At 46.1% G+C, this 17,765-nt stretch overlaps 1 protein-coding gene across 1 annotated transcript in view; it reads left to right on the plus strand.

Annotated features, from left to right (window-relative positions):
* Nucleotides 1-17,765, plus strand: part of Ctnnbl1 (catenin beta like 1) — a 192,736-nt gene that overhangs the window by 125,438 nt on the left and 49,533 nt on the right. Inside the window, exon 11 of the mRNA XM_004666678.2 lies at nucleotides 2,447-2,628. Coding sequence (XP_004666735.1) covers nucleotides 2,447-2,628 — 182 coding nt within the window. The remainder of the gene's footprint in view (nucleotides 1-2,446; nucleotides 2,629-17,765) is intronic.

A 17,765-nucleotide genomic window follows, 5' to 3' on the forward strand; every position in this document is an offset into this window, starting at 1 on the left:
GGACACTATCTTCCAGACACAAAGTGACCGTTACATTACGACCTGATAGCAGCCATCACTACCTCCACAGACACAAGTTCATCAGCATTTCAACATGGATGATAAAACAGGGTGGGGGAAAAGTTATCAGAACAGAAGAGTGTCTTGTTGGAAAGAGGAAAGAGTTCAGTGAAAGGAGATGGGCAAGGTCGGGACAAGAAAAAGTATTAGGGGGATTCTGATCAAATTACATTATCGTCATGTATGACAGTTATCAATAAAAAATAGAACAAAGTAGAAAGGCTCCAAGTTTCAGAACTTATTTCAAAGCAGCAGTAATCAAGTCACTGTGATACTACTGGCTTAAGGCAGACATAGAAATCAGTGGAATATTGTTGAGAAATAAATCCTACTGTCTTGGGTCAGCTAGTTTTCAACATCAGTCCTGCAATCATTGAATGCGAAAGACATCTTTAGCAAACAATACTGGGGTAACCGCATATTCTCATACAAAACAGTGAGTTTGGACCCTTACCTCACAAAATTAATTCAAAAGTTGAATACAAAAATTAATTCAAGTCGGGCGTGGTGGCACACACCTTCAACCCCAGCACTTGGGTGGCAGAGGCAGGATCACTATGAGTTCAAGGCCACTCTGAGACTACATAGTGAATTCCATGTCAGCCTGGGCTAAAGAGAGATTCTATCTCAAAAAACAAAACAGGAAAACAATTCAGAAAGGGTCAAAGACCAAACTGTAAGAACTAAAACTGTTAGACTACTCAGAAGAGAGGAACATAGGAGTAAATCTATAACCTTAGATATAGTAGTGGTTTTACAGATAATGGCAGCAAAAGGTAAACCTCAGAATTAAAAACTTGTTTATGTCAAAGGATACTATCAGGGCTGGAGAGATGGCTGGTCTAGGTTTATTTCCCCAGTACTCATGTACATCCAGATGCACAAAGGGGTACATGCATTTGGAGTTTGTGTGCAGTACAGGAGGCCCTGATGTACCTATATTAATTCCCATTCTCTCTCTCATATATATATATATATTCTTAATTTATTTATTTATTTATCTTTGGTTTTTCGAGGTAGGGTCTTGCTCTAGTCCAGGCTGACCTGGAATTCACTATGTCATCTCAGGCTGGCCTCGAACTCATGGCGATCCTCCCTACCGCTGCCTCCCAAGTGCTGGGATTAAAGGCATGCACCTCCATCACACCCAGCAAATATGTATATATTTTTCTTCTTCTTTGTTTGGTTTTTTGAGGTAGGGTCTCGCCCTAGCCTAGGCTGACCTGGAATTCACTATGGAGTCTCAGGATGGCCTCAAACTCACGGTGATCCTCCTACCTCTGCCTCCCAAGTGCTGCGATTAAAGGCGTGTGCCACTGTACCCAGCTGTATATATTTTTAAAAGAAGAAATTTGGATCCTTATCACTGCTGACAGGAGTGCCTGGTGAGGCAACAACTTTGAAAAACAGTCTGATGGTTAGGCATAGGTATGGTGTGCTTGGCATTTCCACTCATATGTACGTATGCACTCAAGAGAAGTAAAGCCATATGGAGCTTGTGCATGAATATGTATAGCAGCATTATTCGTATGTCCTCCACACATAAATGGATCAATGGTGGGGTATCTATGCAATGAACCGTATAGCCATAAAAAGGAATGAAGTGCTGACATGATAGAGCATGGGTGAACCTTGAGAACACTATGTACGTCCAGTGAACGGAGCCGGTCACAGAGACTGCATAGGACACCATTTACGCAGTGACTGGCAATAGGCAGAACATAGATCTGTGGCTGCTTAGGCCTAAGGAAATGGCTAATGTAGGGGGTTGATAGCCAGAGGGGATGTGGTTTCTCCATAGAGTAATGAAAATGTTCTATAATTCACTGGTGATCATCCCATATATCTGTGAACATGCGAAAATCCATTGAGTTGTACACTTTAAATGGGCAAATTAAATGATATGTGAATTATGTCTCGATCAAGCTGTTGAAAGAAAGAAGAAAAAGGGATAGTAAGTCGCCTGAAATCCCATTGCCTTGAAGTCATCTTTGCTAGCATGGTGATCGGCTTCTCTCTGGTCTTAATGCATTTCTCCACATAATTGGCATGGTGCTTCATAGAGAATTTTGAATATTACCTTTTGTAACCATAGAATTTAGTCTTCCTAATCCAGAGTCTCCTAGTTATTAGTACATGTTAGCTATATCATAATGTTACCTTGGTCTCTCTGTGGGCATTGAAGTTGTTTGGTTTTTCTTTATCATTAGAATGAGTACTGCAGGAAATATATGTGTGTGTGTGTGTGTGTGTGTGTGTATAATATATAGTATATATGTATGTATTTACACATTAATTTATTAATTAGCATATATTTCTATATATAAACCCAACCCTAGAACTTCTGGTGAAATACCTTCTGAAGCGAAACCTCCTTTGTTCTCAGGGAAAAGAAGATCTCCCGGAGCAGTGCCTTGAAAGTGCTGGACCATGCCATGATTGGGCCTGAGGGCACAGACAACTGTCATAAGTTTGTTGACATTCTTGGCTTACGAACCATCTTTCCTCTGTTTATGAAATCTCCCAGGAAGATCAAGAAAGTGGGCACCACCGAGAAGGAACATGAAGGTAGGTCTCACTGGAAGGGTACGAGGAGAGGATGAATGCCTCTGAAAAGCTCTGAGGTGCGTTTGCAGAGTTGACCCCTGAGAGGTCGAGGGGTTGCTTGTTCTCACTCTGTCTTCTGCTTGTCCCTGCCTAGCCGAGCTGTGGCCGTTGTGGCCCCTGTTCTGTGATTGCTTGAGTCCTGCCGGTTCCATTTCTCTCAGGCCTGTTCATCAGGCACTGTGTGAGGGCTTTGTTTTCTTCACTGTAATTTGTGACGAGGTGTCTCACTGATGGAAGACCTTTTTGAAAAGAGTAATGAGGTGGCAACACATGTCACCTCCGGAGTGGTGCTTTCATGTATTTCTGTATTAAAGTATGATACCGCCAACGCCAGGAATTGCTGGAATAAACTATTTACTGCCCAGGTTCCCCTTTTTATGTTTCTCCTCCCCAATGGCGCACACTCCCGGCAAAATGCAGCCGTGAATTGTGACGCCGTAACCAGAGAAGTCACTGCCAGGCCAGTCTCTTCCCACTATTGTGTGGTGGCCTGCTGCGTCCCTCCCCCCAGTAAGTAGCTGCAGTGCAATCTGGACGGCCAGCGATTTATGGACATTGACAGCTCTGCTGGAGGCGAGCGGACACTTGCACTGGGATATTTACATGGTCGGATGACTGTTTTAAAGTGTGGGCCGGCGCAGCGAGGTGACAGGCAATGTGTGAGAGAGGAGGGGAACCTGAGCTGCCCGGTGCGCGTGTTGGGTCATCTTGTCAGAAGCACTCAGTGTCCCACAGTTGGTGGCTTTTCCCTCAGCAGTTAGTAGACTTGGCCTAGGCCTGTATTGTTACATCCCTTGCCCTCCTCCATCAAAGTCTGAGGATGTCACTTGCAGTGGCTAAAGGGCAGGTGGTGTGCCCTGTCTTCAGAGACCACCTCCCGTGATGAGATAAACTCTCCAGGGACTGAAGGGCCTGCTAGCCGCCGGGGGCTTGGGGGCCGGGGCCTGGCTGCAAAGCCTGGGGAATGAAGTTATAAGAGCAAGTAGAGACCTCATTTGATTCCAATAAGATATTGACCAAACTGACTGTAAATACATTAACCCCACCGCCAGCCCTTTGTGTATTGCAGGGAGGGGAGGAGATGGGCACATCCGTGCCACAGTGCACACGTGACAAGCTCAAGGTGTCTGTCCTCTTGTTCTACCTTTTGTTGAGATAGGATCTCTCTAGCTTGGTTGCTGTGCTCCAGACTAGCTGGCCCAGAAGCTTCTAGATTCTCCCGCCTCCACCTTCCATTGCCACAGGCGCACTGGGATCACAGACTCATGTGCCACCTTGTACCTGGCTTTCCGTGGCTGCTGGAGAGGACCAAATTCAGATCAGCACGCTTGCAAACAAGTGCTTTGAACCACTAAGCTCCACTGCTGACCCTTTTTCTTTCCGGATGGCAGTTCAGCAAAACCAGGACTCAGGATAAGGGCTGGGGTGGGGGGGAATCCTGGAGATCTCAGAGATGGTTTTGTAGCTGTCACTGTCCACTGCAGACCTTCTAGGTCCTGGCCCAGTTGCACTATTTGTGACCTTTTAGGCCTCACAAGCCATGGCAAAGATAATGCTGTTTTGTTTTTTTCAGATGAGGAATCAGCTGACCTTGGAACCAAACGATGGTTCCGCAGGCCAGCTGTGACTTTAGACCCTAGGCAGCATCCACTTTCCTGGTCAGTAAAATGAGGGAATAGGAATGGTGAGCTAAAACTGTGATGTGGGAGCCAGCGGACTCCTTGACGATGCGACCTGCTGCCTCCACTGAGAGGCCTGGATCTGTATTCCGAGCGTGCTTGAAAAGGATGTGAAAGAAAATAGCCCAGAGCTGGTTCTCACTCATGTGCAGGGTTCTGAGAAGAGGAAGAAGTGACAGATTCATTGAGCAGCTGTTTTCCTGCTGAAAAATGTGCCCGGTGGCGTGCTGGTAACAGAACATTGGCTTTAGAGAGCCCGCATTAGGAGTTTGATAACATTATATTAGTGAGGGCAATGGGTTGGTAAGACAGCTCCTAGAAGGGATGTTTGGGTTGTAATGGCTGGTGAGGATGAGCTCTGCATTTCACACACACTTCAGCAGCAGAAGGGAACCCAAAGGAAAAGCAGTGCCCAGTGTCTCCTGCCACCCCCAGGTGCTACCTTCAAGCAAATGCGCCCTTGGGCTCTGACTGAGAGGGTGAAAGCCGCACGGGGCATCCTGGCTAGGTTTTCTGTGCTCCAGCTCGTATGCCGCGTTAAGTCCTGTCTGCCCTCCTGACCAGTGTCCACCAGGTTTGTGTGCAAAGCCAGAGCACAGTTACCTCTACCCATTGGGAGTGCTTGTGACTGGGCCCCGCTCATTCCCGTCCCCAAGCTTGTGCCACACTCGCCTTCCGCAGCAGTGCTAGGTACCATCTCGTCATCCTTAATGTCCTTGCTTTGAATGTCACTTCCCTGAGAAGCACGTGAACCCTTGTACGAGGACAGAGCTTCCTATGTAGTGGATCTTGGCCCTAGGACTTCTGTCTCATAGCCCTTTATACCGTATAGCCAGTGGGCTTTTCTCCTGTGGTCCCACTGCTTAGTACAGTGAGTGGCCTGTAGTCGATGCACAGGAAAGACTGATGGGCTGTACACACTAGCAGATACCTCCCTGGAAGATGGTCACTGAGGACCAGCATGGGCTTGAGGCTCTCCCCAGAGCCATGCACAGCTGAAGTCATACAACTGACTTCAGTTCACGTTGATGGTTCTCTGCCTACACTTGGGATCTTTCACTCACCTTGCAAGCAGAAATAAGGAATTTACTAGCCACGTTTGACTTTGTCACATTCCTTGGAAATGGTGGCAGAAGTGCCTCTCCACCTGCATCCTTAGGGCCCTGTTTTATGCTGAACTTCCTGACTGGGGAGGCTTCCCTTTGACAAGCTTCTTTTGGTAATCCTGCTTCTAATGAAGCATCATGGGCTGCTGTTAGTTGACCAGTGCCAAAGCTCCGGAAGGCTCCCTGACCTCTCCTTTTTCTTTCTTGGCAAGTCTCAGGCTTGTCACTCCTCCTGGTTGGTTTCTTTTTTTTTTTTCTTTTTTTAATCTTTATTTATTTATTTGAGAGAGGAAGAGAAGGGGAGAGAGAGAATGGGTGCACCAGGGCATACAGCCACTGCAAACTAACTCCAGATGCTTGCATCACCTTGTGCATCTGGCCTAGGTGTGTCCTGGGGAATTGAACCTGGGTCCTTTAGCTTTGCAGGCAAGTGCCTTAACCGCTAAGCTATCTCTCCAACCCCCTCCCCTCCCCCCCCCCCCCCCGTTGGTTTCTTTAAGTCCAATCTGGTAGTGTCAGCCTCTGTCACCCCAGGACCTGCCCTGGACAGTTTAGCCTGGTATAGAACAGATATGTCCCCTGCTATTGGCTGGGTAACACTGGAAAAAATCTTAAACTCCTCTGAGCCTCAGTTTCCCCACCTCTAAAATAATGAGACTAGAATCTGCTACCCAGGGCATTCATGAGGGTCAGGAGAAATGACCCAGAGCTGGCCTGCCATGCTGGTGGGCTCTGCATCTCTAGATTGGTTCCACCAACAATAGATTGAAACTATTTGAGACAAAATGTGCGGGCTTTTGGGGTGTGTTTCATATTCCTTAAACAATATGGTATAGCATTTATTTACAGAGTATTTATATTGCTTTAGGTATGATAAGTAATCTGGAGGTGATTTAAAGAATGTGAGGGAGGATGTTAATAGGTTATGTGACATTTTTATATAAAGGACTTGGGCATCCACAGATTTATTTTTAATTCCTATGGTGGGCCCTACAACCCGCCCCCCCACAGATAATGGCTGACTTTATATGTCCAACATAGACCCCAGAACCAATTTCAAGAAGTATTAACTTTTTTTTTTTAATAACAGAACTTGTCCCTAGTCCTGCCCGCCCTCCCTGGCCTTGGTCACACAGTGCATCTTTTTTAGAGGTTATGGGGAGGACTCGACTGGGGGGGGACTTGGAGAGGGGCTAATCGCTCTGTGACAACTATGAAAACAGGAAAACTCCTTGATGGCAAGGTCAGGCGTCATGCCAGGCTACAGAGTGAGGTGGTGTGAAACAGCTGTGGCCCAATGCCAACACAAGGGGTGAGAAGAAAGAACATGTGGACTGAGGTTTGCCCGAGAAGAGGGCACAGGGAAAACTGCCCTTCTGCCCTAGCATTGCAGGTAATGGAGTTCCTCTTTTGTTGGTCGGATGAAGGAGGAAAAGAATTACTGTAATTGAAACCCATTCAGGTTTGTATAATAAAACCTTCAGAAATAGATCAGGGGAGGCACTTAGTTGGGGGAAGGGGCGGAAAGAAATCATTTGCCCTTGGGTGCAGTAGCATGACTGGCTGCCTCCCTGGTTTTCGAAAGAATAGCACAATATAGATTGTCTCCGTGGTATTACCTACTTCGGCCTGGGAGAGAAGAAAAGAGCTGGGATCCAGAAATGGCATCTGACCTTTACTTCCCGTCTCTTTTTGAAATTCTTATTAAAATGGGTCCAATTTTCCTTGTATTGCCTCATTAGGTAGGTGAGTTATTGAGTTTGTAACCGTTCTAGTTAATTGCGCTGTTTTAACAGGGTTCCCCTGGAGGCTGTTAAGAGCTGTGAGGGGGTGAGCTCCCGAGCAGTGTGTAGGTGTGTGGCGTACGTGCGGGCCATGTGTGCACAGTTCCATCTTATCGACAGTGACAGTAGTTGATAACAAGTCAGCACTTTGAAGAAGACTCTGCCTGTCATCGGCAGAGGATTGTGAATGATTCTGGTGGAGTCCACGTGTCAGGAAGATGTCTCCGCTTTGTGCCTGCTGTTCTCCTAACATGGAGATCGAGAGAGGGAGAGAGAGAGAGAGAGCAGGCCTGAGCTCTACACCTCCCAGGGCTGGAAGAGGGAGACAAAAAGGGACTCTGAGCTGGGGGTGGTGGCTCACGCCATTATTCCCAGCACTTGGGAGGCAGAGGTAGGAGGATCACCGAGAGTTTGAGGGTGTCCTGAGACTACATAGTTAATTCCAGGTCAGCTTGGACCAGAGTGAGACCCTACCTTTCTTGAAAAAACAAAAAAAAAAAGGGGCTGGGGGGACTCTGGCCAGCCCGGAGGGACAAGAATCAGGGAAGGTCGTGGTAATGACATGCCTCATTTGGGATCATCTTTCAATGGGACTTGCACTGTGGTCAGAATACAACAGAGACCTAGGATATGGGGGAGGGTTCTGTGTGCCAGGAGGAGGGCACGGAGTACCTGTCTTGCAAAAGGCACTGCTCTTCCCAGCGTTCCCCTCTCCATATCCTCGGCTCCTGCCTCTCCCTCCGGCCTTCCTTCTCAAACTTATCAGCCTGTCACTCCCAATGCTGACCTGGGTGATCCTGAAGCTTTGACCTCTGCCTCTGCCCTTGACTCCCAGATCTTCAGTCTAGGTATAGCTAATAACCAACAGATACCCCACATACATTCAGCCTCAGCCTGTTCAAGAGCAGACCTGCCCTTTCTCTGCCCCAACCCTTTGTGTTTCTCCTGCCCATTGGTGGCCCACCCCTCTGTCTGCCAGCCACGGCAGATGCCAACACCCCATGCTTAACTCTTAGATTGCCCACATGTGACTAATCTTGATTCCTCTGGGTTCTACCTTGTGAAGGTCTCTGAAATCAGCCTTATCTACTGCTACTGTGTTTGCCCTCAGCACCTCCTACAGTGCAACCCTATTCTCTCCTTGGAACCCAGTTCTTGGGTCCTCTTGGAACCTCAAAGGCATCATCCAAGTGAGAGTTTCAAAGGGGAAAATAGATCTGGGGGTAACAAGCAGTTCTGCAGCTATCTACGTCAAAACTTTGTTAGCAATTACAAAGACATACCAGACAAGAGCACTTCCTTATTAAGGGAAACAGAGAACAGGGCCACTTAGAGAGGAAGGCACTTCTGGTGGAAGGGAGATAATGGAAGCTAAAACAAAGCGCACTGCAATATCAGTCAGCCAGTGGGTTACCACTGCATGCAGCATTTACGCATAATGACCTACAGAGTCATGTTTACTTCTCATTTTGAGCATGGGGAAATGTGATCCTCAGTGAAATAATGAATTCAGATCATATATGGGGCTGAGTGACTGAACGGGGGTGGGGGGAACTGAGACTCCCCCAGCTGGAGAGATGGCTTAGTGGTTAAAGCGCTTGCCTGCCAAGCCTAAGGACCCAGGTGTGGTTCCCCAGTCCCCACACAAGCCAGATACATGTGATGGCACATAGACTCACTCATTCTGTTATAAATCAATACAATTTTTAAAATATTTATTTATGTGAGAGAGAGAATGTGTGTACCAGGGCCTCCAGATACTGCAAACAAACCCCAGATGCATGTGCCACCTTGTGCACCTTGTGTGGTTTTTTTATGTGGATCCTGGGGAATTGAACCTGGGTCCTCTGGCTTTGCAAGGAAGTGCCTTAACTGCTAAGCCATCTCTCCAGCCCTAAAAAAGATTTTTTTTTTTAAAGCAATTGTTACATGATCTTGGGTACATAGGTATATAAGGTATATATTTATGAATATTTATGAGAGAGGCAGTAGAGAATGAGTGAGAATGGGCATGCCAGTATCTCGAGCCACTGCAAAAAACCTCAAAATGCATACACAACTTTGTGCATCTGGTTTTACGTAGTTACTGGGTCCTTAGGCTTTATAGGGAAGTGCCTTAACCGCTGAGTCATCTCTCCAGCCCCGTACTTTCACCAGCTTTTAAAAGCTAAGTTGAATTGCATGCTGATGAGCTTGTTGGTGTTGGATCTCTGTTATGACCGGCCATACAACACCTTCAGTAGTTTCTGAGTTGATCCTCTTTTTTGGCTTCTATTGTCACCAGTGCTGAAAACACCACTCCTCATGTGGCAGAAGTCTGTACAGAAATGGTTGGGAAAGTTTCTATCCTTATCCCAAGCCAGGATTCATTTAACAGCCAGTTTACCAAGCTACTTTGCCATTTGGTCCTCATGACCAAACATGCATAAAACCTGTTAAGCTTTTTGTGTCTTTGGCAAAAAATACCTGAGATAAACAATCCATTTAACTCAAGTCAGCAACCAAAATAGCAATTTCTAATATCAAGCATTCCAACAGATCATTCAAAAGGTAAAGGTTGGAGAGATGGCTTAGTGATTAAGGTGCTTGCCTGCAAAGCCCAACGACCCGGGTTCAGTTCCCCAGTGCCCATGTAAAGCCAAATGCACAAAATGGCACCATGTGTCTGAAGTTCGTTCACAGCAGCTTGGAGGCCCTGATGCTCTCATTCTTTCTGTCTCTCTTCTAGCTCTCTCTGCTTGCAAATAAATAAATATTTTTTTAAAAAGATAGCTCAATACCTAATTTATGAGCTGGGGAATGACAGTAGGAAAATATTGTCATTATTTTCCATAATTCAGTTATCATGTTTCTATAAAAGTAGAAACATTGCATGTACACATTTCATGTAAAAACCTGCAATTCACAGTATGCGGAAGTCTTGAATCTGAGCTGTGTTGTTTCACAGTATTCATTGGTGTGCTGTGGTGTGGTGTTGTGTGGTGTGGCGGCCGGCATGCTCGGTGCAGAGTGCTCATGTTGTATGTTCAGAATCCATTCAAGCATTGCCAGAAATGCCTTGGATTCATTATGCATTTGATTTTGATTCAATTTTTGGCCATTGCCCATTTAGAAATCTTGTGCTGTTGCCTTTTTTGTTTTTTGGTTTTTGGTTTTTGGTTTTTGGTTTTTTTTTTTGTGACCTCCACATTCAAATCATGGAATTGTGAGCCCTAGTTTAAGAAGCTGTGCTCTGGAGTTTGTGGAAGCCCAAACGAAGCCTCTGACTTCTGGGGAAGCTTAAGAGGAGAGATGATCAATCTATGCGTATTCTTGGAAGATGAGGCATATTTCACTCTCAAACCAGTGAGGGGGAGGGACGGTGCCTATAAACATGTTTAGCTCGTTACTGTGGTACAGGCCTTTGGAGTAAGATGAGATTCAAGCTGGTGTTTTGGTCCTGTCATTTACCATTAACTTGAGGAAGGCCTGAGCCTCTGTAGCCCTTCAGCTGCAAAAATCAGCAAGGTCAGGTGTGGTGGCTCACGCCTTTAACTCCATCACTCAGGAGGCTGAGGTAGGAGGATCCCTGTGAGTTCCAGGCCAGCCTGAGACTACACAGTGGATACCAGGTCAGCCTAAGCTAGAGCGAGATCCTACCTCAAAAAAAATCAGAACAATATTAGGATTTATCTCATAAGGGGAACATGAGGATTAAGTGAAATAATCCAGATCAGATACTAAATACACTAAATATAGTCCTAATCTTGTTGATGTTGATGGCTGGAATGGGGATGGATTCCTCATTTGTACTCTTCATTTTCCTGTTTTTAAGGAGTAAATGCCTACCACCTTCCTAAACCTTCTAGTCCTAGAAGTTGTATGCCAGTGCTATGTGGCCTTCCCAGAGAGGATGTGCCAGGAAGCCCCAAACCCCTATTTCTTCTATAACCTGTGCCAGAAGTTGCAAAGATTTTGTTTCTCTCTTTTTGTATTCCCCAAGCTTAAAAGCCACGAGTCCACCCTAGTAGTAAGAACAGTGAGCAAGGGGAGAGTAGACAGTGTTTAATTGTACAAATGGCATTAAGCCATGCACTGACAAGCACTTTATGCTAAACAAGAACGTGAGTGTCTTACTGCTGTTTGGTGTTGCTATCTGAAAACCTAAGTGAACACTTTCTGGATCAATTCCTTTCCTCTCCTTTCAGCTGCCTGTCTCACTCCTGACCTTGGATGACAAAATACAGGAATGCTGAAACAAGCAATATGTTTGGCTTGGGGCTCCTCTCGTCAGGCTTGAGGAGGTGCTTTTGAGCACTGCAGCCTGGCTTCCTGGCAGTCTCTCCCAAGGAGAGGATGGCATGCATTTGCCCCTGAGGAAGACCGTGGAGGGTGTACTTGACATCCTGGGGCAGTGCTTCTCTTGTGCGGGGTGGCGGGAGGATGTATTATATCAGTTACTTTCTTGTCACTGTGAACAAATACCTGACCAGAAGAAAAGATTTATTTTGGCATTTAGCTCCAGAGGGTAGAGGCTTCCGTGGTGAGGGAAAGCTTGGCAGAGGCAGGAAGCAAGGTCACATTGTCACATCAGCAGGGAGGAAGTCAAAGGAGAAAACAGCAGGTGGGACTTCCTCTAGTAAGTCCCCACCTCCTAAGGTTCTGTAACCTTCCCCAGTACTGCCATTTTGCTACAGACCAAGTGTTCAAGTGCACGAGTCTGTGGGAGCATCACATTCGACAGGCTCAGGGCCAGCATGCATTGTTGAGCCTTCACAAGTAAGTGTCCGTGCCTTATGAATTAGGTATTTGGTTTATTAGTTGTTTTGTTTTCACTTTTGTTTTGCAGAGGAGCCTCAGAGAGTTTAGCAAGAAAGTGACAGACACAGAACCTGAGCTGGGCTCAGTGTCTGAAGCCTCTTCCGGCACTGAGGTGGCCATGGTGGTCCAGAGCAGCTCAGGCTCCAGGGAGGAAGAGGGCTTTGGTGGTCAGGCAGACCCGCTTTCAGAACCCAGCTCTAAACACAGCTACCTAGTGACCTGGAGCTCTTTCTCCTTGCTCTTCAAATTCCTCTTCAGACAAACCTTTCCACAATGTTGTGCAAAGAATAGCAATCATGGGGGGCTGGAGGGATGGCTAAGCGGTTAAGGCACTTGACTGCAAAGCCAAAGGACCCAGAACCCATTCCCCAGGACCCACGTAAGCCAGATGCACAAGGTGGTGCATGCGTCTGGAGTTTGTTTGTAGTGGCTGGAGGCCCTGGTGCACCCATTAAAAATATAAAACAAAACAAAGAATAAGGATCATGGATGCAGCCTCCGGCATGTGGCCATTCTGCAGGTGGTCATGCGGTCACCACATGTTAGTTTCCCTTCAAAAATCTTCATCCCGACCTTCTCCCAGTACTCTTGTTCACGTGCAGGGTAGACTGTAGCTTTGGTGGGAGTAAGGCCCAGCTGTAAACCACAGTTTTACATGTGGACAGGCTGGGTGACAGCAGAGAGGCACAATGGCTACTGTTCATCACAACGATCTATGGATGTTGACCCTCGGCTATGGCACCGAGGAAGTTCATCTCTGCCTGGAAGAGGTGCCAGACCCCCTCTTTCAGTTTCAAGCTCCCATTCTAGACTTCCCTCTCAGAGCCTACTTTGTATGGCTAGGTACTCCAAATAGGTGACCATGGCCTCACCCATTCTTTGGCAGCGTAAGTGGAAGGTGGACAAGCTCCCAGCTAGGACACACACATAGAAGCCCATTGATGCCAGGAGAAAGGCTGTGTGAGGACTGTCAGCGCGGAGGAGGGCTCTAGATCACACCCGTAAGCCACACCTTCCGTAGAGTATAGCTAGGAGAGCCAGGGAAAGGCCGCATATAGAAAATAAAAGGCAAGCTGGGCGTGGTGGCGCACGCCTTTAATCCCAGCACTCGGGAGGCAGAGGTAGGAGGATCACCATGAGTTCAAGGCCACCCTGAGACTGCATAGTGAGTTCCAGGTCAGCCTGGTCCAGAGTGAGACCCTACCTCGAAAAACCAAAACAAAAAAGAAAGAAAGAAAGAAAGAAAAGAAAAGAAAAGGCAGAAGGTACCAGCTGCAATGATTCCTGACCATGTCATATCTTGTAGACCGTCGGTGACAGTGTGGTCTTCTGACACCCATGCCCTGAGTGTCTAGTTCAGCCAGAGCATCTGTGTCTTTTCACTCACCCAGAGTCCTCTGAGGTTACTCTAGTACCAGGCTGTGGTAAGTCAGGTGTGAATGGGGAGGTTAGGTAGTTACGAAATGCAGAGCTGTTGTGGACATGGAGTTCATCGATGCACAGGGACCCAGTGAGGTTTTCATTTGGCACTGGCAGTCATTGCTGTTATGGTCACTATTTCATACCAAAACAAGACTTCCCAAATTTTTACAGGTTACAGGAACTGCATTAATTTCAGTTATTACTATTTCAGCTACTTTAGCACAAATTCAGTTTTGGTAGCAAGGGCCTTGGTATAAGGAAGGGGAAGAAGTGTTTATTATTCTGGTTTTCATCTGCCCAGTAGAACACCAGCCCTTCAGTAGCAGCATGAGTAAAATTCTCATTTTGGAAATACACTTTTCTACAGATGCATTTGTAGTTTTGTCAGTCTGGCTCTGTTTTTGTTTACAAACTTGATCAACTTTTATAGAAATAGATTAGTTTGCAGTTATTTCCCATAGAGAAGCAAAACATGTACCAGCAATTTCGAAGCAACGGTTGAAAAACAGCAGACCATTCGAGTTTACTCCTGTAGTGTTTTAAGTGGTGTCAGAATAGAGCAATAATTTAGGGACTAGACAGTTATTAACTGTGGGCTGTGATTTATTAAAACTCAACACATACCCCCTTCTGGGACTCACTTCCTCATATCACCATTTGAGGGTTGCTTTTATTCTTTTTTTGGTTTTTCCGAGGGAGGGTCTCACTGTGGCTCAGGCTGACCTGGAATTCATTATGTAGTCTCAGGGTGGCCCCAAACTCATGGCGATCCTCCTGCCTCTGCCTCCTGAGTGCTGGGATTAAAGATGTGTGCCACCACGCCCGGCTTATTCTTATTCTCATTGGCTTTGTGCCTCTTTTCATCCTGACAGTAACCCTGAGCTGTGTTTTCTTATTACCCACATTTTACAGGTAAGATCACTGAGACAGGAAGCGCTGGCACTTCCAAAGGCCGTATGGCTACATGTGGCTCTACCACAATTGAATCTAGGACTTTCCTGTGGTTTCTAAAAACTCTCATAGGGTTTCTTTGTTTTTTAGATTCTGTTTGTAGTTGGTTTTTTGAATCAAGAATGAGGGTTTCTCACTTGTAGTGAGCTTGACATCGCTTCCTACGTAATGTCTTCAGCAGTGTACAGCATGTGACCTCATCTCTTAGTCCCACATATTTGTGTTTGCCTCACCTGATTGCTTCTTGGCTTCAGACCCAGGAGGTTCCATTTTCAGACATCCAGTCTGCTGACCTTGCCTTCGAGAACTTTCCTTCAGCACCAGGCCTCTGTTCTCTCTTCAGTTGATCGTCTCTTGAAAATGACAACCTATAGCTTTCCACTTGAAGAGCATTGACAAAATGTTTAGGAGCTCAGGATTTTCAAGACACTCCAAATCCTGTTGCTCAGCTAGTATTGAGGCTGCTGGCCACAGTGCACAGAGTTAGGCTTTGGCGACATCCTTTTCATGTTGTCTGCCCAGGGACAGTGCTTGTAAGTATGTAAGTCTTGGGGGGAAGGGGTCAGTATTAAAAGCATATTATTGCTGTTTCTGAATATGAATAAAACAATGTTATGGAAAAGGATGGAGAGCAAGTAAAAATTAGCCCCCTCCCCTTAGTTACTGAAAATTCATGGGTGCAGTCCACTCAAACATGCTTGTTAGGATGGAGGTTATGCATGTATAATTTTGTGACAGTAGAATTCAATATATATGCTACTTTGAAACTGTTTTTACTCCCTGTGTCTGGAGTGTGGTTGGCAGTCAACCTTTTAATACACTTATGAAGCTAAACCATCTTTAGAAGGCAAGAGAGATTTCAGGTTGAGTAATTGACTTCGGAGGTAGTTCGGTTTAGAGGTACGTGCCGGGCTTGGATGGCATAGGTGGCTATTCAAGTACGGAGGGCGTGGTGGGGCTTCAGGACCATAAGGAAATGAGCTGTGGACCAAAGTCTGATGCGTCCAAGTTCATTTCACAGCATGGGAAAGGGGAGTGAAGATGCCTTCCATCGGGCATTTGTTTCATGTGTGAATATTTGAACATGTGAGCTGTGTTGGCACCACACAGATAAAATGTGAAGGGGAAACATGGAAAATAAACTTGTATATATTTCACTGCCCATAAAGAATGCAATTCCAGGGCTGGAGAGATGGCTTAGCGGTTAAGCGCTTGCCTATGAAGCCTAAGGTCCCCGGTTCGAGGCTCGGTTCCTCAGGTCCCATGTTAGCCAGATGCACAAGGGGGCGCACGCGTCTGGAGTTCATTTGCAGAGGCTGGAAGCCCTGGCGCGCCCATTCTCTCTCTCCCCCTCTATCTGTCTTTCTCTCTGTGTCTGTTGCTCTCAAATAAATAAATAAAAATTTAAATAAATAAATAAATAAATAAATAAAAGAATGCAATTCCAGTTGTGAGGTGTTAACGTCCTTCCTGGACTCTTATAAAAGCAAGCAGGTGTGATTTCTATGTGCAGTAGCCAGCAGGTTGCTGGGGAAATGCTCTGGGTATTTAATCATGGTGTAGTCTTGTTTGTTTTCTTTATAACAGGAAAACATCTTTGGCTTGCTTCTGTAGCCAGATTGATTTTGCTTGTGGGTGTCCAGATGCTGATGAGCTGTAATTAGCATAAGGAGGAGGCTGGAAGGATGTTGAACACTCTTCACAGGTAGCCAAACAAAGGAGCCACAAGCAGAGGCTGCTCTGAGGTTGAGACCTGACTGAGGTGGGGGGGGGGGGGCTGAGGATGAGCTTGGAGACTGTTGACCTGGCCGTGGGGAAGTCAGTGTAGCCAGGCACCTCTCTTTGAGGAGTCCCTTCTAATCCCAGAAGAGAGGAGCCCTGGGCTGTGCTCAGAAGACTGGATTTGCACTGCTGACCTAACCCCCTTAAGCTTCTCTTTGGGGCAAGTCATTTGCTCTCTCAAACGTGAGACTTGGATAAGATAATATGCATGAGGATGCTTTGTGTGCTATAAAAGTGTGCACGCATGCAACACAGAGGTGTATGCATCGCACGCAGTGTTTTCCCTGTTTCTTTACATTCCTTCCACTTATTCTTCTTAACACTTTTTTTTTTTGTCTTATTCCTGGTGCCAGAGTAGAAAGAAAATGATTGTTAATTCATTCCCTATTTGCTGCAGGGTTACTACAAAATAAATTAAGCATATCATTTTGATAATCACTAAAAAACATGCCTACGACTTTCTTAAATGTATTGATTAGTAATAAATCATGTCTGTGTTAAGTATGCCTGCCGGCTGGCAAACTTCTAAAATAACAATGTTTCTGGGCTGGTTAACAGGCTGATCTGCCTGACAAGGTGTTAGCCAGGCTGAGGTTCCTGTTACAGAGGATGGTGACTCACACTTACTCAAGCAGTGCTGGGTTCCAGTGTCTACATGAAATGTCCACGTGATGTTAGTACCTACCACCAGCCCTGGTGGGTTGTCACTAGCTAGTTTTATACTGAGGAAACAGCCCCCTGAGAAGTGTAGTGTGTCCTCAGGTTGTGTACACGGTTTAACACCCACTAGAATATAAAGCTGAGTTCTTCTTTAATTTTTTTTATATTTTATTTTTATGTATTTGAGAGGGGTGCAGGTAGAGAGAGGGAGGGACAGAGGATGGATGTGTCAGGGCCTCTAGCCACTGCAAATGAACTCTAGACACATGTGCCACCTTATGCATCTGACTTATGTGGGTTCTGGGGAATTGAACCTGGTTCCTTAGGTTTCATAGGCAAGCGCCTTAATCACTGAGCCATCTCTCCAGCCCAAGGCTGTGTTTTTAATACTGTGCTTCAGCTTCCCAAGGAGATTTCTCAAACCAGAAAGTTAAGTGAGTTTTAATCACCAAGGTAACAGTTCAATAACTAGCTGTTTCTACAAATGGCAGAGGGAGAATGTGATGCTGGCTGTCACATTTGGAGCAGGCAAGCACTACCAAGTTTTGTGGTGCTGGATAATATAGGATGTAAATTCTTTATATAGTTCTTAGTTTTTAGATTAATGAGCCATGTTCTAATAGTTTGTATTTATTTCATGTTAAGTTAGATTTGCCTGTAAGTCTGGCAGGGGTCTAGTGATGATGTGATGGGAAAAGCACAGCCTGGTAGAACCTGCAGAACTGAGTTCAAATGCCAGCTCATGCCAGTTGTGACCTCTTGGCATGTTACCATTAGTCCACAGATCCAGTTTTCTCGGCGTCTCAGAGTTTATGTTGTGAATTGCAGGGGCCTGGGATGAGCCTACAGCTGTCTGACTAGCTGCCAGTGGTGCCAGCGCTGCTCCTCCCACCATGCCCAGCATGCTGGGCCAT

Source organism: Jaculus jaculus, chromosome 8, assembly GCF_020740685.1.
Source record: "Jaculus jaculus isolate mJacJac1 chromosome 8, mJacJac1.mat.Y.cur, whole genome shotgun sequence".
Taxonomy (NCBI): Eukaryota; Metazoa; Chordata; class Mammalia; order Rodentia; family Dipodidae; genus Jaculus; species Jaculus jaculus.